At 40.2% G+C, this 27962-nt stretch overlaps 1 protein-coding gene across 2 annotated transcripts; it reads right to left on the reverse strand.

Moving 5' to 3' along the window:
• On the reverse strand, window positions 195-27732 carry RPP30 (ribonuclease P/MRP subunit p30). Of its 2 annotated transcripts, none has more exons than XR_001917315.1 (11): window positions 27626-27729; window positions 26073-26128; window positions 25483-25539; window positions 24144-24218; window positions 21259-21330; window positions 15184-15273; window positions 6276-6392; window positions 5695-5724; window positions 5247-5284; window positions 4811-4906; window positions 195-628 (listed from the first exon to the last, which is right to left on the reverse strand). XR_001917315.1 is itself a non-coding variant. In XM_018041418.1 (11 exons), exons 1-11 carry the CDS (start codon window positions 27705-27707, stop codon window positions 519-521), a joined length of 807 nt encoding a protein of 268 aa, XP_017896907.1. In that variant the 5' UTR covers window positions 27708-27732; the 3' UTR covers window positions 195-518. The 2 variants fall into 2 exon arrangements, 1 of the variants encoding a protein (XP_017896907.1); XM_018041418.1 differs by having other exon boundaries at window positions 4811-4890; window positions 27626-27732.

Here is a 27962-nt window from a genome sequence, read left to right on the forward strand (position 1 = left end):
GCTTCCAACTCAGAGGAATCCTATTTTAAGGACATCATGGAGGTAAGAAGCAGCAAAGGAAGAGGCCACGTGTGCTTTTATGAGCACCTTCCCTTTCTTCCACAAATTTTATAGCAATTGCTCTTAGAAAGGACTTGGACTTCATGAACATAATGAAAGAGAGGCTTAAAACAAAAGATCAACTAAAAAGTCAATCCCTTAGCAAAAGTTTTAATAGTCCTCAAAATAATCACTTTTTGAGCAGTAAATCTAAAAAATAATAAGCCATATATACCAAGTGAAGCTGAAAAGCAGGAACTTCAAAATGAACAAGAAACATTTTTAAGGGGACAGGTTTTTTTTTTTTTTAGTTTTACTAGGTTTTGTTATTTTAATGGCTTGAATATAAGATTGTTTTTATAGGCTAGTGACATCTGGCTCCAAGTGAAAACAGTGAATCATATGGGGGCTCCATTTCTGTTCAGAGTGGCTGATGCACTCTGAAAGGGCAGAGTGTCGACTGAGATGGACGGTTCTTTTCAGCTCTCACACTTGGCTTTTTTGCAGGCTGGAAGAGAATCATCATCTGCTTCTGATGTCCGAGGTTTCTTCACCGTGGAAATAATTCCAAAAGCAGTTTTTCTAGTTTCTATAAATCAAACAAGGAAACCAAGGTGCTTAAAGTCAAGATATGATTTAAAGAGGTGGTGTAACAAGCATCCCCATGTTACTGTGCCTTACAGCGTGAGTGAATGATAAACCTACATGAACTGCTGAGGGCTGATGCCATTTATTGCTATCACCTCTACCTGCCCCTAGCTTATACAAATATCAGTATATTAACATCTAGTTCATTCCAAAGGGACTACCCTCAATTACAGGGCAAGTTATCTCTAACGGCATCTCATGTAGGAGAAACCAAGTTTCAGAGGTTGGGGCAGCACACGCGTAAAGCGTGGTAGAGACGGATGAGTGAGGACAGCAGGTACAACAGCCAGCTGTACTGATCCACAGCGGTGTGTGTGCTCACTTCATTTTCTGGCCAGACCATTCATTATCTGTGTCCCTTACTAGATCATGAGTGTCTGTCTGAAGAATCAACCATATTGTATGGCCAACATACAGCAATGCCTGCCTATTTAACAAATGTTTAAGAAATACTTGTTGAGTGAATAAAGAATAATACACATGGTTACTGACCTCTTTTATGTTGGTGACAATGGACAAAGAAGAATGGAAATTATTAGATATTTAGGTCAGGCTGGCAGCAGAGTTCAACTTCAGTCTAGCTAACTTCTGCTAAAAATGTACTACAGGGCCAGGCACTGTGTCATCTACAGAGGATTCTGAGAGGCCTTAACAGTGTTCTTTCTGAAAGCACATCAGGGGCAAATATAATAGTGTAATAGGAATGGAGATCCCACGAGAAGTAACCCTGCCTGGATGCATCAGGAAGGTATCATAAAAGAAGTAACACTATCACAAAAGAAGGAAAAGAAAAAGGAAAGTTTTCTTTTGCAAAGATATGGAGAGAGAGATAAGAAAATAATACTTAGGAGACAAGATGACTGGAGTAAAGGAGGAGTGTGAAAAAGCCAGCGGGGAACAAGGCTGGAGGGGCAGTTTGTGAAAGGTCACAGTGCCCTGGAGAGATTCAAACTTAGTCCTTAGGAAACGGGGAAGATGAGGGAGGAAGCGAGACCCTCTGGTGACAAGAGAGATAAAATCAAAGGGACTTGATAAATACAAATTTAATTAAGACTTATTTCATGTAATAGAAGTCATTTCTAAAAAGTTAAATATTACCTTCTAATTTATCAAGATTAATTTACCAAGTCTACTAAATTTCTGTTAGTTATTTAAAAGCATTTTAATTTTTAAAAACAGGGACAAAACTTCTCTCAAGGTCATTACCATGCCAACATAATCAGAGAACCTCAAAACAAACAGAAATTGACCAAAATCTGCATTTCACCAAGAAAAATGTTACACTTACAGATGTCTATTTTATCACTATGATTATGAGTAAAAGTCTAAAAATCAGCAGAATAAAAAATATAAGAATTAAATTGTGAAAAGCAATTAACAAAAATGTTTGTAACAAAACAAAAAGGATTAGTTTCATAATTATTTTAGTTCCATGTCAGAAATATTCATTTTTTAATCACATGAACATTTACTTCTTAATCTAAGCCAACAAGATTATAAACCACTGAAAAACAAGATTTTTATATAGTTACTAAAGTAGACCCTGAACCTCTTTTCTCTGTCTTGACCTTAAAATTGCCATTCACTGGTTGCTAGAACCCTACAGGACTCCTCTAACTTTGATTCCTTATAGCACGCCTTCCAGCATGGACGGCCAGCTACTACTGTGTGTCTCAGCTCTCCTGTTTCCTAGGTGTCTGCTCCTGCACTGTTTTCAACAATTGCTCTCATGACAGGGTTTTCACACCCTCCAAGAATTAACCATCTTTTGGTAGTGCTTCTGTGCAGTGGTGTCCTTAAAAGGGGACTCAGGATGATGCAGGTGCCAGCTGGGTCTTACGAACACAGAGGATAACAGTGAGGCTTTGAATCCTCTTGCCTCAGAATCGAGTAATTCTTTTCATGTAAACTTAGGCTCTCGCTGTTTCCACTGTTTCCCCATCTATTTGCCATGAAGTGATGGGACCAGATTACATGATCTTAGTTTTTTGAATGTTGAGTTTAAGCCAGCTTTTTCACTTTCTTCTTTCACTTTCATCAGGAAACAATGGAAACAGTCAGAGACTTTATTTTCTTGGGCTCCAAAATCACTGCAGATGGTGACTGCAGTCATGAAATTAAAAAGATGCTTGGAAGAAAAGCTATGACAAACCTAGACAGCATATTAAAAAGCAGAGACATTACTTTGCCGACAAAGATCTGTCTAGTAAAAGCTATGGTTTTCCAGTAGTCATGTATGGATGTGAGAGTTGGACCATAAAGAGTGCTGAGTACCGGAGAATTGATGCTTTTGAACTGTGGTGTTGGAGAGGACTCTTGAGAGTCCTTTGGACAGCAAGGAGATCAAACCAGTCAATCCTCAAGGAAATTAGCCCTCAATACTCGTTGGAAGGACTGATGCTGAAGCTGAAGCTCTAATAGTCCGACCACCTGATGCAAAGAACTGACTCTGGAAAAGATCCTGATGCCGGGAAAGATTGAAGGCAGGAGAAGGGGATGACAGAGGATGAGATGGTTGGATGGTATCACTGACTCAATGACATGAGTTTGAGTAAACTCTGGGAGTTGGTGATGGACAGGGAAGCCTGGCGTGCTGCTGTCCATGGGGTCACAAAGAGTTGGACACAACTGAGCGACTGAACTGAACTGAACCTTAGGCTGAATTAATAACCCTAGTATCCCACCACGCTACTGTCTCATTGACTGCAATGTCAACTAAAACCATGGTAATTACAATTTATCCTGTAGATGTGCTATTAATTCTACAGGGAAAATAAGCATAAACTAGGACTGTCTGGGGCACAACTAGAATGAATGGGAATGCTGTTAAAGTCCACGAGACTTCTTTTAGTTTAGCTTCCATAAAAGCCTGGCTTTAGATATAACTTATGTTGAATAGCTGAGGTTCTTAAAGTCAAGAGTAGATCTTCATATTTTTCCCTATTAAATTTTTAAAATTAGTTTCCCTTCTTTGTCTTAGTCTGTTTTAGACCACTAATTGTTACCCAAAATCTTGATGGTACCTTACATCTTTAGACAAAAATAATGGCAGAACCACCAGTTTGAACTATTTCCTAATTTCAGAAAATCTTGATAAAAGTTCTAATTTGGTCATTCCCAGAGCTTATATGGTGGGATTAGGTTATGTATGTAATAAAAGAATCTCAAACTAAATCTGTTGAAAACAAAAGCAAAATCATCTAATTCACGGTAAGTCAATACAGCAACCAGTTCTCCCAAGCAGAAATCAGATCATTAAAGTCCAGACATAATACACAAGCCCTCAATAACTTAACTACTCTTTTGTTAAATAACCTAGTCTTTATGTAGCAACCAGTTCTGAAGCTTAACACTCATGTAGATGGTATCAAGTAAACTGCTTCCTGACCATTACCACTAGTACTAAAAATTACAAAGAGAATGAAGATAAAAGCAGCAGATCAAAAGTACAAATTTTTTTTTCTTTTAAAAAGCCTCTTTTTCATTCTCCAAAGTCCTGGCATATCAAACACTTCTAGTTCAATTTTTATCATCTGATGAATAAAAAATTCAGTGCCTTCAAGTAGTGGAATTAAGGTAAGGAGGTAGATATATATATAAATGAAATGTGAGTAAAAAAACGTGGAGTCTACGCATACTTGAACATGGAAACAAAAATGAGAAAAGAACCACAAGGTGTAATAATGTGCAAAGCTGTGATCTGAGTTTGCTAGCTAGATCTTTAAAAATGTATTTGGTGCTTTTGTGTTCCTCATTAATGGCTTACACGTATTTTTCACTTTTCACTTCTCTCAATCGGTGATTTTCAGCAGGGAAAGCATGTCCCTCTAGAAGAAAGGGCAACTAGAGGCCTATCAAAATGTAGGCAGGGATACATATGAAGAGCTTGAAGAACGCATTCAACACTCAAGGCAAAGTATATTCATTCCACGAACTACAGAACAGAAAGCTTGAAGTGAAGGGCAAGAAAAGCACTGATGCACATGGCTAGAGGGTTCAGAAAAGACGACTTTAAAGGAACTCTGAGGGGTAGGATAATAAAAGTTGATATGGCTCAACTGTTTGACAGAAGTGACTGGCTCTTAACATGACCACAGTGATCCTGTTGGAAAAACGTGCTCACCTCCATGCAGAAGCACCGCTCGGCAGTTGGTGGACACTGCGGCCTTGGCGTCGCTTTCAGACAGCCCAAACAGCAACCCTCTGGGGGTCGTTAAAGCTTTCAGCCGAGAGTCAGCGGAGGACACCAGACCAACAGAAACATAACCAACAATGCCAGTTGCCCTGGCCCTGAGAGAGACACTAATTCTACAGTTCTTAGCCCAAATGGAAAAAGCATTTGAGAAAAGACTCATTTAACTCTACACTTTTACTCTTCCCCTTCGTTTCTACTTTACCCTTCATCCAGAAAACAAAAGGATAAAGCACTTTAAGCCTGATGTAATTTGTTTTTGAAGCTCTTAGTTGATAAACTTATAGTTTCAAAACTCTTGTTAAAGTTTAATAGACCAAATTCCCTAAAAGAAAATTCCAATGACTTCTTATTCAGAAAAGGATACAAGTTTGCCACATCGTATGGGCCTCTTATTTCTAAAGGCTAAAATAAAATGAACAAAAAATAGATATGAGAGAAGTTATTCATAACATTTCAATGACTTCATCTGCAGTAAATAGGATGCTTAAGTGTCTAAAAATAAGGAAGTCAACTGCATAAATTTAAGTCGTTATAATTTTGATGGATTTCTTACATTTTTGAAAATATAAAAGATCCTTGAAAAGCATTTTATAGCAATATAAAGGAAAGACTATTTATATAAACAAAATTTGAAGCCCCAAAAGAATGGGGATAAATAGGGATAAAATTGCTCTTCACCAATTACAATGAGCAAATGAAGTTAAACATGAAAACACAACCTTTTATTACGTTACTATTTTAATTTCTACCCTAGAAATCTTTTAGTTTTAAAACTTGAAAAGTGAAAACAAAGTACTTAATGCCAGACTTACCCTTTCTGCAGCACTAGATATAATTACATTCTACAAAACAGAAAGTAATCAACATTAATCTTAGATAAATGTGGGAAAAAACTGAAGAGTCTTATAATACAAATAACCAGCAATCAAATTTTAACATAAACACCAACTTCTTCTTAAGATAAGGTACATAATTAAGGTGATGGATGAAAGACCTCATGTCAAACTAAAAGCAGCCTAAAATAAGAAACAGAACAGGCCTTCCTAACAGATCTTAGGAAAGATGAATCAGTTTAAAAAACTAGTTGAAAAGGGCATGTAACCTTAATTCAACTCAATAATGACAAATAATTGCTCTCCAGACTATTCTTTCACAGTAGGTAAATGGCCAATTCTTTACTGAAAGATAAAGACTTTCAACACATCTTCCCCATTTTGTGTTATTTTTCCCTAGGGTATTTTTATTTCTCTTAAAACCTGCAGAGCCTGTTGAAATGGGAGAATTTGTTCTTGGGCCTTGAGAACTTTTTGCTCTAAGGATCAGCTGGATAATCCCAGTATATTAATAATAAACAATTAGATTTGAAAAACATCCTAAAATTATGGAACCATACCTTTCCTTTGCAGACCTGCATCAAATTGAGGGCGTTGGAAATCGTGTACCTTCTCATCGTGGAGTCTTTGATAGCAGGGCTATAGAGAAGTTCAAAGCCCACTCCTCGGTCAATTGCCTTCACAGGAAACAAATAAAGAAAACTGTCAAGGCTAACACACACTGCCTTACTTTATTTTCACTGAACTTCCCTCTCACCTCCCTCCTCACCCCGTCCCTCCTTGCCTAACTCCTGCATGTCCAGGTACAGCTTTGAAAAAAGGCACATTTGTGCCCGGATGGCACCGTCCAAGGGAGAAAAAAAAGATCTTTGGCTCTACTTGATCGACAGAGCTTATGTGAGCTGTGGGGAAGCTGACTTTCTATAAACAGGAGCCATCAAGAGGCCGAGGAGAGCAGTGTCCCAGTGGTGGGGCAGAAGGGCTACTACTCCATGAACTATCAAAAGGAAATCGGAGACGTGTTCCCTACATGAAGGGCAGACTGTTTGCAAATGTAGTAAACCACCTAATTTGATCCAAGAATGAAGAAACAAAAAATGAAGAACTCAGAAACATCCTAAGAGCAGGAGTAGAAGGCATCTAGGGGAAGCGATTCAGTACGCATATGCTGAAGGAAGAGACACAGACAGCCACGAAGTGCTATGTGCCAGGCACCGTGCTGAGAGAGTCGTATGCATTTATTCAGCACCCCCAATGCCTAGAAAGCACTATGGCAGAGATAGCTACTGTCCCGCTCTGATCTCCCCATTTTCTTTATTAACGGAGTCAGTAGCTTAAGCGGGGTTCATGAATGCCCAGCAAAAACAATGAAAGCAGCCTGCATCCCTGACAATATTGCCCAGCTTGCAAGCTTGGCCTTCTACATGAGAAAAAGAAACTTCCTTGTTTAAGGTGTTCTTAATAGGGTGGAATCCACAGGTAATACCTTATTTAAAATTTCAGATAGATGAAATACAGACTCATTACCTGAGCTCCTGCTTCCAAGACAATTTTAATGCAACTGCCTTAAGCTCATCAACAGAGAGTTCAGCCTGGAAGAGGTGGCAACTAAATCCACCCCTACACTGTTCTGCTTCCCTGAAGGGTGATTTGCATCTTCATCCATTTACAAGAGAGGGGTTTCAAGCCAGCTGTGCAAGGGAATGGTGAGCAAAAGCTTACATGGTTCTTCTCTTCTAGAAACTTCCAGTTTAATGGGGGAGACCATCAAATAATTACACAAAAATTAAAAACTTCCACTGTGCTAAGTAATGTCAAGGAGAAGTCTAGGTGTAGGTGAGGAAGGACTTAATCAGTTGAACAGCAGAAGAGTGAAGTGCTTACACAAGGCAGGGTGGAGGGGGGCGGGGTATATGAAGAGGCTCTAGGGTGGGAGGGAGTGGTGGGGCGCGTGGAGGTCAAAGGCTGGGGAGGAGAGAATGAGGAGAGCCCTGTGGTGGAAGTGGAGGCTAGAAGAGGATGGGAAGGGCCAGCAATGCAGGTCTTTAGAACAGAGACAGAATTAATCTTAGTAGCCAGATAGAACATCTAAGGACTTTCTCATGGAGGTGACGATTGGAGCCGCAGTGGCAGCAGTGGACTTTTGAAGGAACAAAGTAACTAAAGCAGGCAAAGACCAGGAGGCAGATGGGTTGGGACCTGTCCAGTGAGGACGGCTGGAGGTCTACTCCTGAGTGCAAAAAGCAATGCAAAAAGTCTGTCTTCTGAACACAGACTTCTTTTCTTCCATCCCCTAATCTTCCCTTTCCTTTTCTTGCTGCCTTGAGGTGCCCAGATTTTATTTTAGCTTCCCTATATATCTGATCCTAGTTTAATTACATTTACACACTGTTTTCCACACTGCAACCTCCCCCTCTCTCTTTTTCAGACAGCTTCTTCCTGCCCCCAATTCTTTGTCTTGTGTTGATTATATCTGGGAATGGTGTCTGTTATGCTATTCTTTGTGGCACAAAGATATACCCCATTTACCCTATCTAGCTTGGACATTTGGAAGCTGGTATCATGATACTTCTCAGTAACACAGAGCTGTTCTTTTATATAAAAAGCATTTAATATATTAATATTCTGAGGGAATAAATAGTAGCTTACGGAAAAAAGGTCATATGATAATGCTGTTCACTATGGATTATCCATCATAAAAGAAACCAGGGTTAACTTGGCAAACTGAAATTCACAGACAAACCAAATCATGTCTTTCAACCATATTCTCAACTATCCTCCTGGCTATTTCTCTAACCAAAACTACTAATTAGCCAAAGAGGCTTACTTACATGTACTTCTTTTCCTCATCCCTCTAGCTGCTGAACTAAAACACAGGTCAGGAAGATGCAGAAGGGGAGAAATGAAAGGTGCAGGCGACACACAGAACTAGGTGACCAGGCCCCAGAGTATTTGCTACTTCCCCTGCCTCCCACCCCCTTGGGAACAGAGCAAAATAAAACCTTTTTTGGGCGTGGAGAGGGTAAATGGACACAATTATCCACTTAATTATTTTTTTAAGAAAAAAGTTCTGATTCTGATCTTAGTACATTAATCAAATTCACTTTTAAAATGGAAAGAAAACTCAGAAACTGAAGATAATGTGCTACTGAAGGCTGTGAACACTTCTTTCATAACACTTTATTTAAAAATTTTAGATAGATGAAATACAGACTCATTACCTGTGTTCGCTTCCAAGACCATTTTAATGTAAATTGCTTTAAGCTCATCAACTGATTGTTCATAACAGCCTTTTCATAAAGAATGCCAGTGCCTGCTTGATTAGCTTTTGTTTGCATCTCTGACCAAAGGTTCTGGAATAAGCAGATATTTCTTTACTAATGAGAAATAAGTCATAACGATGCTACAAACCAAGAGCAGGTGTGTGACGTGTGAAAAGAGATAGTGGTGGTAAAATTCCAAGAACTAAAGCAAAGCTTGAGAGAAAGAAGAGAGAAAGAAAATAGGGGGTTGATTACTGGGACAATATACAGATTCCCTGTTTATTTCGTAAAAATTAGTTCTTTACTGAATTGCAAAGGAGGACACTCTTGGTGTATCATTCTTTGAAATAGGTAACTTGTTCAGATGATTCACATATCAAGTAACACAAGAAAGCACCAAAAAGTCTTAATTGTACCTCTGCTCCTGTTTGCCCCACCCCCATCTCCCATAATCACACTTATTAATTTCTTATGTCTTTTCCCAGAGTTTCTTCATACAAATATAAGCAAATATGAACAACATCTGTTTTCCTCTTTTTTACCCCAAAGATAGCCTACTACACTGTGGTTCTGACTTGAAGGGTTTTCCATGTCAGTTCCTAACTTCAGCGCTGCTTTAGAGCTGTAGTACTTCACTGCAGAGGTATGGCATGCTTAACCAAGCCTCTGATAGTTTTGCGTTGTTCCAATATATCTGTAGAATAAATGCTAAGGTGGGATTGCTGGGTATTACAGGTTGAATTGTGTCTCTTATGAAGGTTATGTTGAGGTCCTAATACTCAGTATTTAGGACGCTACCTTATTTGGAAACAGGGTCACTACAGATGTAAATTAAAATGCAGTCTTACTGGACTAGGGCAGACTCCTAGTCCAGTATGACTGGTGTCCTTCAAGATGATGACCACGTGAAGACATAGAGACATGCTGTAAAGACAGAGGCAGAAATCAGAGTATGCAGCTGCAGGCCAGCAACCACCAAAGATTGCCAGCAAATCACAAAAAGCTAGAAGAGACAAAGCAGGATCCCCCTACTGGTCTCAGAGGAAGCATAACCCCATAATGTCTTGATTTCAGACTTCCAGTCTCCAGAACTGAGTTGATGCATTTCTGTTAGTTTAAGCCAACCCATTTGTGGTACTTTGTTATGGTAACCCCAAGCAACTAATACACTAGGTCAGGGGGTAAAGCATGTATAATTTTGATAGCTGTTGCCAAATTATCCCCTCCCTCATATGGATTGCTCCACTTACACAGTTAAAATCAAAGGATGAGAACCCTTGCTTTCCCACAGCCTTACAACCATGTATCGTCAAACTTCTGGGTTTGTGCCAAACAGATAGGTGATTTTTGATGTGAATTTCTCTTAGCATGATGGATTTAAACATCTTTTCATATGTTAACAGCCTATTTGTATTTCCTTTCCTGTGAAATGTCCTTTTCATGTTCTTAATCCATTTTTTTGGATTGAGCATCTCTCTTTTTTAAGCTTATCAACTTCTGCGTGCATGCTTAGTCGTTCAGTCATGTCTGACTCTTTGCAACCCCATGGACTGTTGCCCGCCAGGCTCCTCTGTTCATGGGGATTTTCCAGGCAAGAATACCAGAGTGGGTTGCCATGCCCTTCTCCAGGGGATCTTTCCAACCCAGGTCTCCTGCATTGCAGGAGGATTCTTTACCGTCTGAGCCACTGGGGAAGCCCTATCAACTTCTGGGAGCTCTTTATATATTAAAGAGACTAGCATTTGTCTATGACGTAAGTGAAACCATCTCCACAGTCTGTCATTAGTCTTCCCGCTCTGTCTCTGATGGGTGGTGTTGCTTTTTGCCACACAGACATTTTTTGATACTGCCAAGTTTGCTGGCATTGCTCCAAGCACTGGATCCATAAAGTACTTAACACATTTAGGTTCACAGTATGTGTGATGAAAAATAAAGTTTATAGAGCAGTCACACCCAACTCAAGGATATATGGAAAGATTCCTGGAACAACCTCATTGCTTCAGGTACTACTTACTGGATTTCTTTCAGTGGGGACTAATTGGACCAAGAAGACAAATGGATTAGGGTTAGAGAAAATGCTGAAGGGAAAACTTCACAAAGAGAGCATAAAACATACAATCATTGAAAACAGCTCAAAAAACTTTTGGTTGTTGTTGAATGGCAAAACACTGTTTAAAAAAAAATCAAAATGAAGGTGAAGATAGGTGTTTTGCTTAAAGAAAATTCTTCTCAAAACCTGAATTCATAAAGATGTTTTAAAATATGAAATTACTCTGTGCTTAACAAAGAGCTCTGCTGTAATTTTAAATCACATTTCCCAAGAGGAAAAGGACAGCAGATTTAGAATCAAAGCTTGAGTACAAATCCCAAGTTAACCTTTGAGAGAGATATGCACCTGTTGTGAGATGCAAGCTACCTGAGTCTCAATTATATCACCTGCATAATGGAGAGAATTCACATCTACCCCACCTTAAAGCTGTGGGCTGAGAGCAAGTGTGAGAGAGTTTAAACCTTAAAATGCTATTAGAGGTCATTTGGTTATCCAAGAAAAGGAGCTGAATTCAACTTTCTTGGAACCCAACTATAACAAGATAAAATGATTCTATTATAAGTTACTTAGACTTCAGAGGAGGTTTGTAGGAGATTCTAGAGGGAATTAACATAACTGAAATTATGGTGCCCTAAGCATGTGGTGAAGATACCAAGAGGGATGAAAGCTGCTAAAAATTACATATAAGGAATGCTTTGGTATGTCTTAGCTCCTGGGCCCTGCTTCATAATTGCAACCTTCTTTTACTTCTTTTTTTAAAGCTGTATTGAGGGATGATTGAAAAATATAATGTATATATTTAAAGTATAGAGTGTGATCCTTTGATATACATATACTCTACATCAGACGTCCCCAGGCCATGGACCAGCAGCAGTACATGGCCTGTTAGGAACCCGGTCACACAGCAGGAGATGAGCGGCGGGCGAAAGTGAAAACCATCTATCCCTTCCCCCAAGCCCTGAGTCCGTAGAAAAATTGTCTTCCAAGAAAACAGTTCTTGGTGCCAAAAAGGCTGGGGACCATTGCTCTACAGTGTAGAATGATTACCAAGATCAAGATAATTAACACAACCATCACCTGATGAAGTTAACTTTTTTTTTTTTTTCCTGTGGTGAGACTGCTTAGGATCTTCTCTCGACTACTTTTAAGTTACAATACTGAACTATTACCTACGGTCGGCCATTCTGTGTTATTAGAGCCTCGGAATTAGTTCTTTTTCTAAGTGAAAATCTGTACCCTTTGACCTAAAATCCACACTTTCTGAGCTGATAATTCTCACATGCCTTATGGCCAAGAGGTCAAGACTAATAAATTAAGTATCTTACTGCTCCTTTTTTTTTTTTCTCACCACTCCATTCAAACTAAGATCTGTACCCAATACTGTGATCCTTATAAACCAAGCCAACCACTAATCATGGTCAAAGACAAATTCACTCTAAGGGCCAAAAGAGCATGCAAGGACCAGGACTTAAGACTAAACTGTTCCCCATGTTCACTACATCTTCTGTATTTTCATGGGGAATATATTTCCATACTTTAAGGATACAGTTCCAAATCCATAACAGGTATAACTATCAGGTATAAATAATATACACACATCTATACAACTGCTCTTTATTTACCCTGTACAGCAAACTCGCTAACTTTTATTGTATCCATATGCTTCCAGCTTTTAATTTTAGTTAATTTAACTTTTAATTCCAGTTTCTCTTAAATGAAAGAGGTGAATGAAATTAACAGGGACTCTTCTGCTTCCTGACCAATTCACACCGCAGCCTACTTATACACTAGACAAAGGCTAAAAATAAGGCTGCACAGCCTTCCATCCACTCCATCATCTAGTTTTTATTAAACAACATATGTAAAATGTTCACACCAGATTTTAAAAAAAGCAGACACTGTGTTAAATACTGCATATCCCTCTCACTTGTCAAATTTTTACTTTTCAGAACTCTTACAGTAAAAAATGTGGGAATGTGGCCAAAAATATCCGTCAAAAAATAGTACCTTCCCGAACTCACAGATGGAACTGGAAGGTGGGCTGTCCTGGTGCATCTCCTCCTCATGCCCCAGTGCCCCACTCCTCTCACTGTGGAGGCTGCCTGCCGAGCCCTGACAACCAGCTAAGGGTTAATGGCTTGCGGGATTTGCTTGTGTTCCCCAAGTTGCACCCTGACAATATGAAATTAGATGTATACTCGTTCAGCTGAAAATTTTAGGGAGGACTCATTAAAGAGAAGGTATTAGGGTAATTAAGAAAAGACCATGACATGGTTGGTGCTTCCTAGAAGCTTATAACCTGGGTTGCACAGTAGGGCACGTTCATAAGAAACCAACAGAAAGACATCCCCAAAACTGCCACTGTTGTTGCGGGATGAGAAGAATTAAGTGCCGTGAACTGCTGTCCATTCCATGGACTCGGCCTTAGCATCACATGTCACTGTCTCCTCCCAACCAAGAACACAGTATTGTATGTGGGTTTACTCAGGCAAAGTCATCTAAAAAATGGCCTTCCTTGTTCATCAGGGTGAAGAGAAAAGTAAAGAAGTTGAAAGTTTAAGAGCAACTTATGGGGGGTGCCATTTACATGTAAACTGGAAGGGCAAACTGAAGCTGGTAAAAAGCCTTGGCAAACTTCTGGAGACAAAGCCTGCTCCCGCAGGGGAGCAACAACATGTGAGGCCAGTAAGACTGTCCTCACCTCCGGTACTCTGTTAGTTTGAGCTTTCAACATGGTAGCTGGGGCACATCGGAGGTCTCATCTAATGGAAATCAATCTGGTCTGTCCCAACCCTGGGTCTGAAGAGCTATACAGCTTCTCCTTGCCTTCATTTGACCATGTTTGACAAGTGAGCTGTTAAAACAACATAGATCTCCAATTCTAAAATGTGAGGATTTAGGGCCTTGTTTTTAAAAGTGTTTACTCATTTATTTATAAGTACTGCCAAGAACATGGGGAAACAATGATTTGAGCGTGTTGTTATATATATGTTCAGTAGTATTCTCATTATTAATCAGCAAAGAGCTGTTTAATAGTTTTCCCTTTAAATATATAACTTTAAAATTTTGAATACTTTTCAAAATATTACTCCTGAATGCTTTATAGTAGCATACATTCAGGGGTAGAACATAAGCCATCTTAAACTTTTTCTACACCGGATTCAATTTTTCCATACTATACAGATCAATTTTCTCCTCCTTACTGTCTCTGCCTATTCTCAGCATCAAGCCAACTCCTTAGCAGCAGAGAGGGAAACAAAAGATCCTCCAGAGACAAATGAATAGGGGAGTTACCTATCCTGAAAAAAAATCCATAAATTTTTAACTTCCCAATTCTGACAGGGTTGGGTATGTAATCTAGACTGTTAAACCTTTTTTTCTCCTTCAACAGCACTTTTTGAGAATGGGAAACAGCTTCAGAAGACTCTGTTCTAAAATAGCATCCTGACTCCTCCCAGGATCCGGTTGCCAATGCAAATAGTCGACAGCTGTGCCAACCTTAGAGCAATCTCACTGTCATGAAAGAATAAGACTTATAAAAAGGTGTGACAGATGGAAGATAACGAGTGGAAGAAAATGAGAAATTATGTAGAAAGGTAACGAGAAGGATTCTACAGCAGAGGAAGGAGGACAACGCGGTTATTGGTTATTGGTCTTTGGTTATTACAAAAGTAACGCTGGGTTCTTGTGTTAGCCAGCGCAGCTCAGTGCAGATTTTAACTGGGCACAGACCGTGCCTGCTGTGCCTTCCACTCCCTGCCCTCTCCTGTCCCTGCTACTCCCACTCCCCTCTCCAGTCTGCTGCTGCCATGAGAACCCTATTTTTTCCCTCCTCCTTTCTTGGCTACTCTGTCTCCTTAATATGCAACATGAAGACTGTTAAGTGTCCATTATTATTAGCTATCTGCTTAGGAAATTTCCTTCACACAGTTGAGTTTCTAAGGCCTTTCAAACACACCTTGGTAATTTACTAGTTACTTTTTATATTAAGCTTTCTTTCAGCCTTTTTAGTCAGCTTGCACAATAAAATCCTTTCAGTTGTCTATTTATTACTAGCCTTTGATTTTCCCCCTCTAAAAACAGCAACTTCCTCTGCCCCTTTCCCAGCATGTCAACGCACATCTAGAGGTTCACAGAACAAAGTGTGACACTTACCACATTAATAGGGGGTCTTTTGAAGTAAAATGGCAGCTTCTCTGTTACAGTTATGCAGACTAAATCCACATCTAAATGTGTACAAGCGACCTGTCAAGAAGAAAGCACACGTAAGACCAAAAGCAAACTGGCACGCCAAGAATGTGGCAGGGTCAAACACTGGAGAGGCAATGGCGCCCACTCCAGCGCTCTTGCCTGGGAAATCCCATGGACGGAGGAGCCTGGTAGGCTGCAGTCCATGGGGTCGCGAAGGGTCGGACATGATTGAGTGACTTCACTTTCAATTTTCACTTTCATGCATTGGAGAAGGAAATGGCAACCCACTCCAGTGTTCTTGCCTGGAGAATCCCAGGGATGGAGGAGCCCAGCGGGCTGCCATCTATGGGGTCGCACAGAGTCGGACACGACTGAAGCGACTTAGCAGCAGCAGCAGCAGCAGGGTCAAACATGATATAAAGAAATGTAAATAGATACGGCTCACTCAATGGACACTGTAGGGTTCTGTGTTCAAATGCATCCCTCCTTTTGCAAAACCAATGGTTAGCCATTCACATTTGGTTTGAATGGTTTAGCGGTAATCCAGCTGAAGCAGGGTGGTATGTCTACAGAACATCTCAACAGACATGGTCCAGAGACCCTCTAATCCGTGGTCAGCTACACAAGGAGAGGTTGCTAAGAGAGGCTCAGTTTCTGGAAGGTTACTTCAGACTGTTCCAGGAAAAGGAAACTGTTCTGATATCAAAAAAAAAAAAAAAAAAAAAAAGCTAAAAGGAATGCGTGCACGGCCCACTTCCTCCAGAAACTACTTATTTCTGTGCCAGCAACTGTCCCACGCCCATGGGTCCATCAATCTACTGAGTGGTCAAAGGAACACTCACAGGGCACCACCAACAGCATTTTGTTCAAATGCTAACAGAAACGAAGCATCTCCACAAATGGTCAAAGGAGAACTGTTGTAAATCAAATGATTCTGAATGCATTTTTTTCAACTGTTAATTTCTCTTTCCTTTCTTCTCATTCTTGCTATTACTGTTGACACACTGCATTTACTTCCAAAAGAGATCTGAAACTGCTTATAAAAAAAAAAACACGCAAGACAAAATAAAAGGATAAGTAAATGAGGATAAAAGGAAGAACAGGGAAGGAAAATAAAGCTGAGGAGTGGTTACTAGCTTAAAAGTGCAGGCCAGAAGCTGCACATTCGGCTCTCATTTTGCCATTATTTGATTTACAGAGACAAAAAGAATTGGCTCTTCCCTACTATGACAAAAAATAACCCTCACTATCAATGCCGGTATAGTCAGGCTTGATGAACAAATTCAAGCTGCCAGGCTGTGCTGGCAATCTAACATCAGTGGCAATGACCAAGAGATATGGGTCGAGAGGGGGTGACAATGCCCTGTAGGGTAGGCCCGACCTTCAGCAATCACAGGCCTGTCACATCTTATAGTTTTTCTTCAGAGTCCCTGCTCCACTCATTGCTACCCCCACTTCAGGGTTCCAGGAAGCAGGGAGTGATCGGAGGCTGCCTGGCTTTAAGATAGTCACAGTAACTTAGTAAGCCTGGGAAGTAACGCTGCTCTGGCAGACGCTCAGCTCATAAAGGACCTGTCCCATCCCAACTGCTACAGATGTCTAACTCATAAAAGTCATTGGAAATTTGCTAAGAATGGATGAGAAAAGCTCTGAATAGCAGGTAAAACTAAAACAAATTCAGCTTGCCATTTTTACACTATCAGATTGGCAAAGATCATAAAGTTTAGTAATACACACGTGACTCAAGAACAAACAAACAGGGACTCACAGGGTTTTCAAAACCAGTCTTGAAAAGCGTTTCAGCAATAGGTAACAAGATTTCACATGCACACATCAGCACATTTCACCTATAGAAAGGTAACCCATAGAGACCAGAAGTGTGTTCTATAGCTTTATACCCTACAAATGCTTCAGGATTATTAATGAAAGAACATCTGCTGCAGTGCCAATCACAAAAGGTTAGACACAAGTAAACATTCCTCAATTTTACTTAAACAAACAGGGTCGCTTTACACAATAGAACACGCTGACTCCTTCTATGCAGTGAGGTGCCGCTCAAACGGATATTATGGAACCACTGCCAAGACACACTGTCTGGTGAACAAAGCAAGGTGTCAGGAAGGAAGGCAGGAAAGAGAGAGGGGAATGAAGAAGGACTGGGTAAAAATACTTCTGAAAAGAAACCCAAGAACTTCTGGCAGTGGTTGCCTCTAAAGAAAAGGGACAAGGCGTTTTAAGTAGGAGGATGGTGTACTTTTCAGTGTATACCTCTTTGTACTCTTTGAATTTATTATTACAGGCACAAATTATTTTTCATTTCAAAAAAGCTGATTCATTTCTTAAAAGCCTGTAAAACATTCTTCCCCAGTGTAAAGCTAAATTAGGTTACTTGATTATGTATTGCTCTTTTTTCCCCAGGGTTAATTAAAAAAAAATCCCTTGTGTTGGTTTAAATACATGCATTATAATAAATTTTCAGTTACAAAGGACAGCTCTACTTGGCACCTTAGACTTAAAATGTCTCAAACCAAATTCTTTTGTTATTTAGCTATTAATCCAAATGTTCAACTGATACACTTAGGTAACTATAAACTAAGAGCTAATGTTCACAGTATAATGAAATACTTTCTAAATCATTAAAAATGATTACATTATGTCCAAATACTTGTGATTAAGAATTTGATTATAGTGGTTTTGGCAGGTTGTATATGAATTCATATCAACTGTTCTTAACCTTCCTCTGGCCAAAGACTCCTATGAGGATTTAAGGAAGGTTTTCCCCAAATGGTACATACACACATACACTTATCTTAGATTTTATGGAACAAGGAGAATAAGAGGGAGAGGGTTCAGTCTCCCCCAAATCCTTCATGGATGTCAGACTGGTGTTTTATGCAAGGAAGAGCCAGGCTTGCCAGTGAAAAGAGATGCCCATAAATGGATCCTCCCAACCTAACCCATGTTTAAAAAAAACAACCATCCCCTGAAGAATTTGCTTAAAATGGAGATTACCAGGCCCTACACCCAGCAATCAATTCAGTAAGCAGGGTCTAATCACCTGCATTTTAACAAATTTTCATGGCAAATCTGACACCAGTGCAGCCAGACCACACCTTCAAAGGAGCCTGCAAAGATCTGCCCTTTCAGTAGCCTCATGTGTTAGTACAATAATGCTCTGCAAAGGGTCAGGGATGGACTTTGGAAGCAGGAAGAAAAGAGAACTTCAATTTTCACTTATTTTTAATTCCTTCTCTTAAAATATTTTGTTCAGTGTGTATATTATTTCATAAAGCACACTGATATAATGGAGCATGCAAATAATTTAAAAGAAAATAAACACCCACATATTGGGGATGTAGGACCAGTATTTTTTCAAATTGATATAGTACACACTCAAAGCAGGTTGGAGGCCACTGACTAAGGCTGAATTCTCCTCATTCTGTCCAGTCCTAAATGGGAATAACAATGGGAAAGAATATGAAGAAAAATAAATATGTGTAATTGAATCATTATGCTTCACAGCATAACACAACAACCAACTATACTTCAATAAAATTTTTTAAAAAATCCTAAATAGGAATAACTAACTCAGAAGCTCCTGAAACTTCTATGTAACTCTCTCTGCCATATTCCATAGCCACCCCCATCCCAAGAAGCCCTGGCCAATGGACTCAGCTTACAACCTTTCATCTTTGCCTTATCCCCTGGGGTAACTGTGGAGAAAAAGGGTTTATCGATGAGGTATGTTTCAGATACTCTGAGTGGAACTAGTATGTTAATTCCCATGGAAACAATGCTGTTTAAGGTGGTTAGATTTCATACCACTAATTGTTAACATGTGTTTAGGAATACTTTTATGATTCATTTCTGAGACCTTAGTTTTAGAATATCCTATCTACAGAGACACTTGCCTACATTCTAAATAATCAACTTACTAAACAAAATCACTTAATAAAACATAACCTGTTAAGCAACAAATTGCTTGCATTTGACCCAATTTCAAGCTTTACTATTAAAAGAAAAATCTCTTTTTAAATAGATTTTCTATAGAAAACAAGGAGTGCCAACTTCAGCTGAATCTTAAAGAATGGGTAAGATGGAAAAATGTTCTGATTTTAAAAACTTTTTTCTACAGTCAATTCCAAACAAATACTCTGCCAATTATTTATAGCTTTTATCTATCTTCCAGAATATTTCTGATTCTTCCACCCACTATCATGAATTATGTGTTCATACTTCTGACCTAAAATTTGAGAATAATCTGAGGAAAACAGTAAGATAAATTCACTGTATCAAATTATACTGCATTCTAACACCATAGTCCTAGTTCTATAACACGCTACCTGAAGTTTGGAGCAAATCATTTAGCCTGAGTTTCAATTTTCTCTTCTACAAAATGGGGATAATAATAAGCATCCATCCCAATTACCCCCTGGGCTCTTGTTTTCTCTAATCATGTAAATGGCTATGGAAATGTATGCTCTTCAAAATCAATTCAAAACACAAGAGTACAATAAAAAATTAGGTATACTACCAACTTTTAGTCTACATTATAACCGAATTGTTAGTATTTAATAAAAAACTAGGTTGCTGTTTAACAAATCTGGACATATTCATGTTTCTCTTAAGGGTTTCCACACTGAATCAGAATCCCATGTGGAACTTAAAAAAAACAGATACCCAAGCTCAACCCCAAACCTACCTAATCAGAATCTCCCATGGTGGAGATCTGAGCCTGCCTGATTTTAAAAGCTTTCACAGGGGTCTCTGATATCTAAGATCCATTCGATCCTACTTCCTTTTTTTCTGAAATGAAATTCTAGAGAATTACTATAACTGAGCATTTTAGGAAGGGAGTCGCCAAAAAAGGGGAATTCATTGCTAACTTGTGCTGTTTCCCTGCATTAATATAAACAATGAAAATTTTGAGTGTACCTCAAAAACTAAATTCATCACACACGAGTCCCCTTAGTCAACAGCTCCATCTACTGGAATAAACTTAGGGGAAATCTTATAATTTTAGAACAGACTACTTAAAAATCGATCATACTGTAAAATTAAAACATCAAAGACCAGCTCCATAATATCCCTTTGGTGGATACACTTTTGGTAGATGGCTATTTTCTTGAACCGAGACAAAGTCAACATTCCGAAAATTCTAAAAGCAGCTATATCTCACTTTACACAGTAAAACATATTCCTGCAAAACTATTACAGTTGATTTCTTTTTTCCTGTGATCACTAACAACTCCCACTGTGTTCCGTCTCAAGCTGACAAAATGAGCATATACATTAAACAACTTTGCCTCCTAAAAAGTCACAGAAACGGCCATTTGAAAAGGACAGAAGAAATTCATAAAGGTTCTCTTAAACAAAAAGGAACAGTACCAGCAGACAGTTGATTCTGAAGGATATCTAGAAGGCCATGATCATGCTAGCATATGGACCACACCTCAGAGCACACAAAGGCAGAGAAGGATCTTTTATGCCACAGCAGAATCTTGTGCCTTTCTTCTGTAACAGGCAGCAGCAGTTAGCAAGAACAGACACTGAAGTGGTAAGGAATCCACTTGCTAATGCAGGAGACACAGGTTTGATCCCTGACATGGGAAGATCCCATGTGTCACGGGGCAACGAAACCTGAGAGCCACAACTACTGAAGCTTTCTTGTCCTAGAGCTCCACAACAAGAGAAGCCACCTGAAAGAGCAGCCCATGCAATACAATGAAAAGCAGCCCCCCACCAACAATTAGAGAAAAGTCTGCACAGCAAAGAAGACCCAGCACAGCCGTAAGTATAAAAACAAACAAAAAGAGGAAAACTTGATGGACTCTCTTAATATCAGCCCATCAAATATCTAGCAGAATGAACAAAACAAAATATGCCACCCAAATACACTCTCGGGCAGTTCCAGGACTCCACGTATAAATGAAAAATCCTCAGTGTTTCCAGATGAGATGAAACAGGTCATCTACAAAGGTACAACATCAGACTTCTTATGTAAAATAATGAGTACTATTTTCTTTTACTGTTACTTACATGAAAAAGTTTTTCTGTCTTTGGAAAAACTGCAACAATGTCATACAGCCGGACTCTTGAAGAAGTTGCTCTCTAGTAAAATGAAAAGAATGTTACCGCACAGCAACGACGCAACAACAAACGCATATGGGATTCTGACTAGCGTCCTGGCTGCACTTCTATTTCAACTTGTAATACTTATGCCACTGACATTTTTGTTTTGCTTTGTATGTTGACAGAAAAGACCTTCTCAGCATATAAGACTCTAGTTATCAACATCCATCTCCCCAATCATCTCTCCTTCCTTCCCACACTGTCATGCTTTACCTGTATATCAAACATTTTGTTTGAGACACAAAAATCAAATTAGACAGCTCCTGCTCTTATAAGCTAGCGGGGGAGCTTGCCAGAAACTTCCTGAGCACCTGCTGTGTGTAGGGCACGAGGGATACAAAATCATTTAAGGCATATATCTGCTTTCAGTGGAGCTTATCATTTTTTGGTGAGATGAGAAACACACATGACTAACTATGATGTGATTAGGTTCACAATGAGAATACTGTTAAATACAAATTAAACTGCTAGATGTGTAAGAAAATAACCAAGAGTCCTCTGACAGAAGGAGAGAGATTTATCAGTTAAAGTTTATAAAAGAAAAGTCTCCAACTGATACTGTATGCGTATGCATGTGAAAAGGCTGAAAAAATACATAGTCAAGTATACAGTCACTGAATGATGAGATAATATGTGCTATTTTTTCTTTCCCTTTGGCACCTTTAAAATTTTTTACCTCTTATTCTGTAAAAAGAAAAAGCATGATAAAAATTAAAGGAGGAAACAGAACGGTTGAAGAGACGCAGCAGGTACCGTGCTTGAGCAGCTAAGTGAACCCACTGGGCAGATGCGTGCCAAGACAGGGCAGGTTCCAGGTCTCAGGAAAAGTCAGGATCCAGTACTCTCTTCCTCTGTCTGACACTCCCACTTGGGACAGGGACTGAAAGGGGCCACCAGGATGTCCATGGTAACAAGAGAAAAATCAAAGTCTGTGACCATAAAAAGTCAACTCTATGTCTCCCCAGGCTTAGAGAACCAGAATGCAGCCTGCAGCTATAAAAAACTCCCAAACTTGGTTTTTCATAATTTCTTTAGCAATGCTATTTGTTAGAAAGGAGTCCAGCCCTTCCTTGATCACTCCTTTTCTATGAGAGAGGAGGCCATCCCAGCTAATGATGAAACAGCTCAGGTTCTCAGAGATCTCACTTTCTCCCTCACTGACTCTTCACATCAGCACCGGCTACTTGCAAGTCTCCACTTAAGAAACAGAATCTAGACAGCAGGTTCTCACCAGCCTCCCAAGCCTTCTGTTCCTCCATGGAGTGACGTTTCTTAAAGCAAAGTTAGCAGCAGACACTGGCTATATTTTCTCATAGCCCAATCACTTCCATGGAAATGGCTTTTCGTAAGGCAACCAATGACCACCATGTCATTAGGGAACCTGCCTGGCCAAGACATGTTTTAGCCCTTCTCCTGCTTGACTGAGTACTCAGGCACACTGATGCTGCTCACCCTTCTCATGCTCCTCATTGTCCACCTACTCCTTAGACGGCCCGTCTCAGTCTCCCATCCTGGCTCACCCTCTCCTTCACCACCGAATACAGCTATTCCTTAGGATGCTGTCCCAGACCTTCTCCTCCCACATTATACTTTGACCGGGGAGTCTCATCCATTCTCATGAGTACAATACTCTCTACAAGGTGACCACTTCCAAATGAGTATCTTGAACTGGGGTCCCTCTTCCGAGGGCCACGTCCTTTTTCCCAACTACTCATTTGACGAGCTCCACTTGAACTCCTGCGGCTTCCCTGGTGGCTCAGTTGGTAAACAGTCTGCCTGCAGTGCAGGAGACCTGGGTTTGATCCCTGGGTTGGAAAGATCCCCTGGAGAAGGAAATAGCAACCCACTTCAGTATTCTTGCGTGGAGAATTCCATGGACAGAGGAGCCTGGTGGGCTACAGTCCATGGGGTCACAAAGAGCTAGACATGATTGTGGCTGTCTTTTCACTGGAACTCTTACAATAACCTACTGTGTCTCAAACATGATGATCTGACACCTATTTCTCTTTGTATGTTTCATCTCAGGAAATGGGACCATCTACCTATCTGGCTGCTCAGGCCAAAGCAGGGAGTCACCACCTTCGATCTAATCAACATCAAATCCTGTCAATCCTCCCCTCCCCTACCTTTATCCCCTTTGATCCATTCTCTATAATGCAAATCTCAAAACTGTACTCCCTTAGTTAAAGCCTTCATAGGCTTCTTCTAATTGCTCACCCAGACCTACCTTTCTAACATCATCCTAGGTTAGACAGCTCATCAGGCTCAACTCAACTGGCATTTCATTTCCCACCATGCACCATGTTTTTTTTGGGATTCAGAACCTTTCATAATTTATCCTGTCTGTGGGAATATCCTCTCCCTATCTGGCACCAATAACATTCACTGATTCGTATGGCCACAGTTTGAACATCAGCTTCCTCAGCTTGGCCTCCTGTTACACACTCCCAGAACATTCCTTATTTACTATCTCCCACTTTGTAAATGTTCTTCTCATTTTCCAAAGGACTGTATCTGTATTATTCATAGCAACATCACCAGTACTCTATGTCTGGGTCGTGTAAGTTCAGTGAATACCAGTTGCTGGAAGACTCTTTAAATCTTTAATCTTTATATATGTGTCATGAATAGAAGAGACTCTATTATACCATGTGAATTCTGAGCTAAGGAGAGCAGTCAAGTGTCATACACTGGAGGTTGGGGAAGATGTAAGAATGAGGTGAGTTGAAAAGCAAGTGTTCAACATTAATCAATACAACTTACAAGACCAAGAGAGAAGAAAAGTAACTTACCAAAACATTACAGTGAGACGGATCCGAAACGATAATGGTTAGTCTAGTTAAAATTTTAATTGGTTTTGATTTTCCCTGTAATAAAAAAAGCACAAAATACAGATGACTGATTTTCCTCCTTACCAGTGGAAAGTACTCATTAAAAGGTACTAACAATAAGGAACAGTGAAGATCAGTAAAGCCCTAGCCTTAACTCTCAAGGAATTTATAATAGAGGCATACTTTCTTTGTGTTTTGCTTTGTTGTATTTCACTGATATTGCTTTTTTTTTACAAACTAAAGATTGGTGGCAACCTTGTATTGAGCGAGTCTATTAATAATGCGTGATTTTCCAACAGCATTTGCTCACTCACATCTCTGTGTCACATTTTCGTCATTCTCCCAACATTTCACATGTTTTCATTATTATCATATTTGTTATGGGGATCTGTGATTACTGATTTTGCCTCAGTCCTAATCATTAGCCTGCCAGGGAATTCCCTGATCTCTGATGATACTATCGTAATTTAGTGTCAAAAACCACACACATGTAAGACATTGAACTTAATCAGCTCTTGAAATAACAACAGCGGATTGAGAATATCACACAAACTTTTAGTTAATAAAGCAGTTGCAGGGTATGAGAGGACTCACTCCAATTTTGAAAGAAGATTTACTGTGGGTAAAATACTATCAAACAGCATTGCATGCTACAGAGAAATTGTACTGAAAGGAAGCAAATTCATGCAGCAAATTCATCATTGTCTCATTTTAAGAAATTGCCACAGCCACCCCAGCCTTTAGCAACCACCACCCTGATCAGTCAGCAGCCTTCAGCATCAATGTAAGACCCTCCACTGGCAAAAAGATGATAACTTACTGAAGACTCAGATAATGGTGAGCATTTTTAAGCAGTAAAATATTTAAAAATTCAGATAAACATTGTGTTTTTTTAGATATAATGCTGCTGCTGCTGCTACTAAGTCGCTTCAGTCGTGTCCGACTCTGTGCGATCCCACAGATGGCAGCCCACCAGGCTCCCCCATCCCTGGGATTCTCCAGGCTGCTGCACACTTAATCAACAAGGTAAGCATAAACTTAACATGAATCAGGAAACCAAAACATTCGTGACTTGCTTTAATGTGGTAGTTTGGAACCAGACCCACAGTATCTCTGAGGTATACCTGAATAGCTAGAGAAAAAGAGACGTACATAATGTTTCATGGAAAAACTAAGTCTTCATGGAAAGGTAGGACTGGTAGACAAAGGAAGGGGCAGTGCAGGTTAGAGAACCATACATATGACTGGGAACGCCTGAACTGGCTGAGTACGGATTATGTTTCTTAAACAAAGCACTTACCTGTACAATTGGCAAAGTTGTAAAGAGTTCAGAAACAGCTACCGGTTTTTCAATTTCCTACAACAAATAAAGAATAATTTTCAGAAAGCTAATTTCCAGCATGCAGAAACACTAAATAAGCTGTATGTATGTCTATGTGTGTGTTTTTTAATAAAGTTGAAGCCGAGCAGGAGCTGAGAACATCAATGGAAAGGAAGGATGAACAACAGTTTTTTAGAATGAAACAACCTGTAAGGAACAATTGTTGGCCTAAGGAGAGATACACATATTTACTAGTATGTTCAGAAGGGAAATCAATCAGTAATGAGTCCATGACGGTAAAATTAAAAAGATGAACTATTGTGATTAAAGTTTAAACAACAACAATGCACTTTTAAAAAAGTTACTTAACATCAGATCGACTTTAAGAATCTTTACACCATACCCCAGCACTTCACAAAAAAGTTATCATTTGTACAGATATGTATCAGCTCAACTATTAACATATAAAATAATGCACAAAGAGTGCTCATCTGTAGCTTCCACATTACCGATACACACAAAATAATTATAAATGCTGGTTATTATTAATGTCAGAAATCCTATTTTACCTGTTTCTTCTCCTTAAATTCAACAACATGATTGATGGCAACAACTGAATAGCCCACTGAAAAGAAAAATTGAACATTCTTGTCAAATACAACAACCTCTTTTACACATAAGCTCATACCAATTCACGTCAAGACTACAAGGCAGAAGAATGGTTATGAGTATGGATTCTGGAGTCAGATTTGCCTGTTCTCAAACCTAAACATTACCACTTAAAAGTTACTTAAACTTAAGTTTCAGGTTCTTCATCTGCCAAATGGTGATAACATCAGGATTCATCTCATACAACTGTCATGAGAATTAAATGAGATAACACATGCTGGATGTTTTAGAACAGTGCCTAGCATAGACACAGGGCTTTGTTTGACTTTGGTGATGTATTATCAGCATGATAACAAAGACCTTTATCTTTGCCTATCTTCTTTCAACCATTATTCTTTTTCGTGTTCCTATGTTCATTTTCATCTCATCAAATTTATACTTTTTTCACTATCAACTTCATTCTTACTTTTCTGTTGTTTTTTTCTTTTGCTTTTTACCCTTTCTACTTCTTCAGAGACCCTTTTGCTAAGGTGAAACAGGATGGTCACTAATTCACGCCAATGTCCACGTTCTCCTTTGAGCTACCCACCAAGAGACTGAGAACTCTCTGAAGCCAGGGCCTGGCTTTATCAGCCTCAACACAGCACTGCTCTGGACATGTGGACTTCAAAAATATGTTTAAATCATGACTCCAATCTTTAAGCTATTTAAACAGCAACGGTGACGACAGGATATTAATATTAAAAGATAACGCATATTACGGCCAAAATAGTGGTCTCCCCCGTCATGAGTTTGTCCAAGGTCCTTTTCTTCCTCTCTCAAATATTTACTGAGCATCCATTACTTAACAGACCCTGAAGAAACCTCTTCTATTTTGAAACCCTTCTACCCCCACTTAGACAGCAGTTGTGATTCACTTCAATAATTAAGATAAGCTCTTAACCTCTCTCGGCTTTTGTTTCCCCTGGATTCAAACAGGAGTAACATTCTAGCCATTCTGCTCTCCTCCCACCCTCCTAGTAAGTCCTCCGCCCCCACTTACTCTCTGTGTAAATAACATTCCGACACTCGGAACCACATGTCCCCATTCTCAGGGCCCCCACAGGACTCCCCCGCTCTGCATCAGTTTCCCGCATTTGACAGCATCAGGACAATGTCAAGAGACGCAGGAAGGGGCGATATGAAAAGCACTGGTGTAGGCGTACACTTGGGAGCCCCGTTTTCTCCCATCCATCAGCTGTGGGGCCCATGCAGATCCCCCGCCATGTCAGGGCCTCGGTTTCCTCAATTCGCAAGACAGAAGGAGCTGGACTGGGTAACATCTGCCCAGTGCTTTCGAGTTTCCCGCGCCTCGGGTCAGAGCAACACCGCAGGGGCGTCAGTTTCTAAGGACACGCCGGAGGCCCCAGGACACCAGAACTAGGCCCGCCGGGACCCTCCAGAGCATGGCTCGACAGCCTAGGGACAGCGAGACAGCGCAGGCACGGCGGCCCGCGCAGCCCGGGAGACTCACGGTGAGCAGCGTTCTCCACGAGCCCGCGCAGCGCCTTCAGGTCGGAACCCGCCCGCAGGTCCAAGTCGGCAAACGCCGCCATGCTGAAGCCACGTGAGCCCCGGCGCCGGCGCGGCCTGTGGGCCCCGCCTCCCCGGGCATGCCGGGAACTGCAGTTCACCGGCCCGGTCAGCCCCGCCCTCCCGCAGTCGGCGGGTCTCCGGCTCCTTTCTCGCCTTCCAGCACCAGCAGAAGTTAGCATGTGGAGATTAGCAGCCTCGCTTCAGCCCTTCGTCTTCTTCCAAATGAGAATGCCTGGTTTCTCGTGGGGTTGAGGGGGTGGGGGTTCACACCTCCC

The sequence above is a fragment of the Capra hircus genome, chromosome 26 (assembly GCF_001704415.2).
Source record: "Capra hircus breed San Clemente chromosome 26, ASM170441v1, whole genome shotgun sequence".
Lineage (NCBI taxonomy): Eukaryota > Metazoa > Chordata > Mammalia > Artiodactyla > Bovidae > Capra > Capra hircus.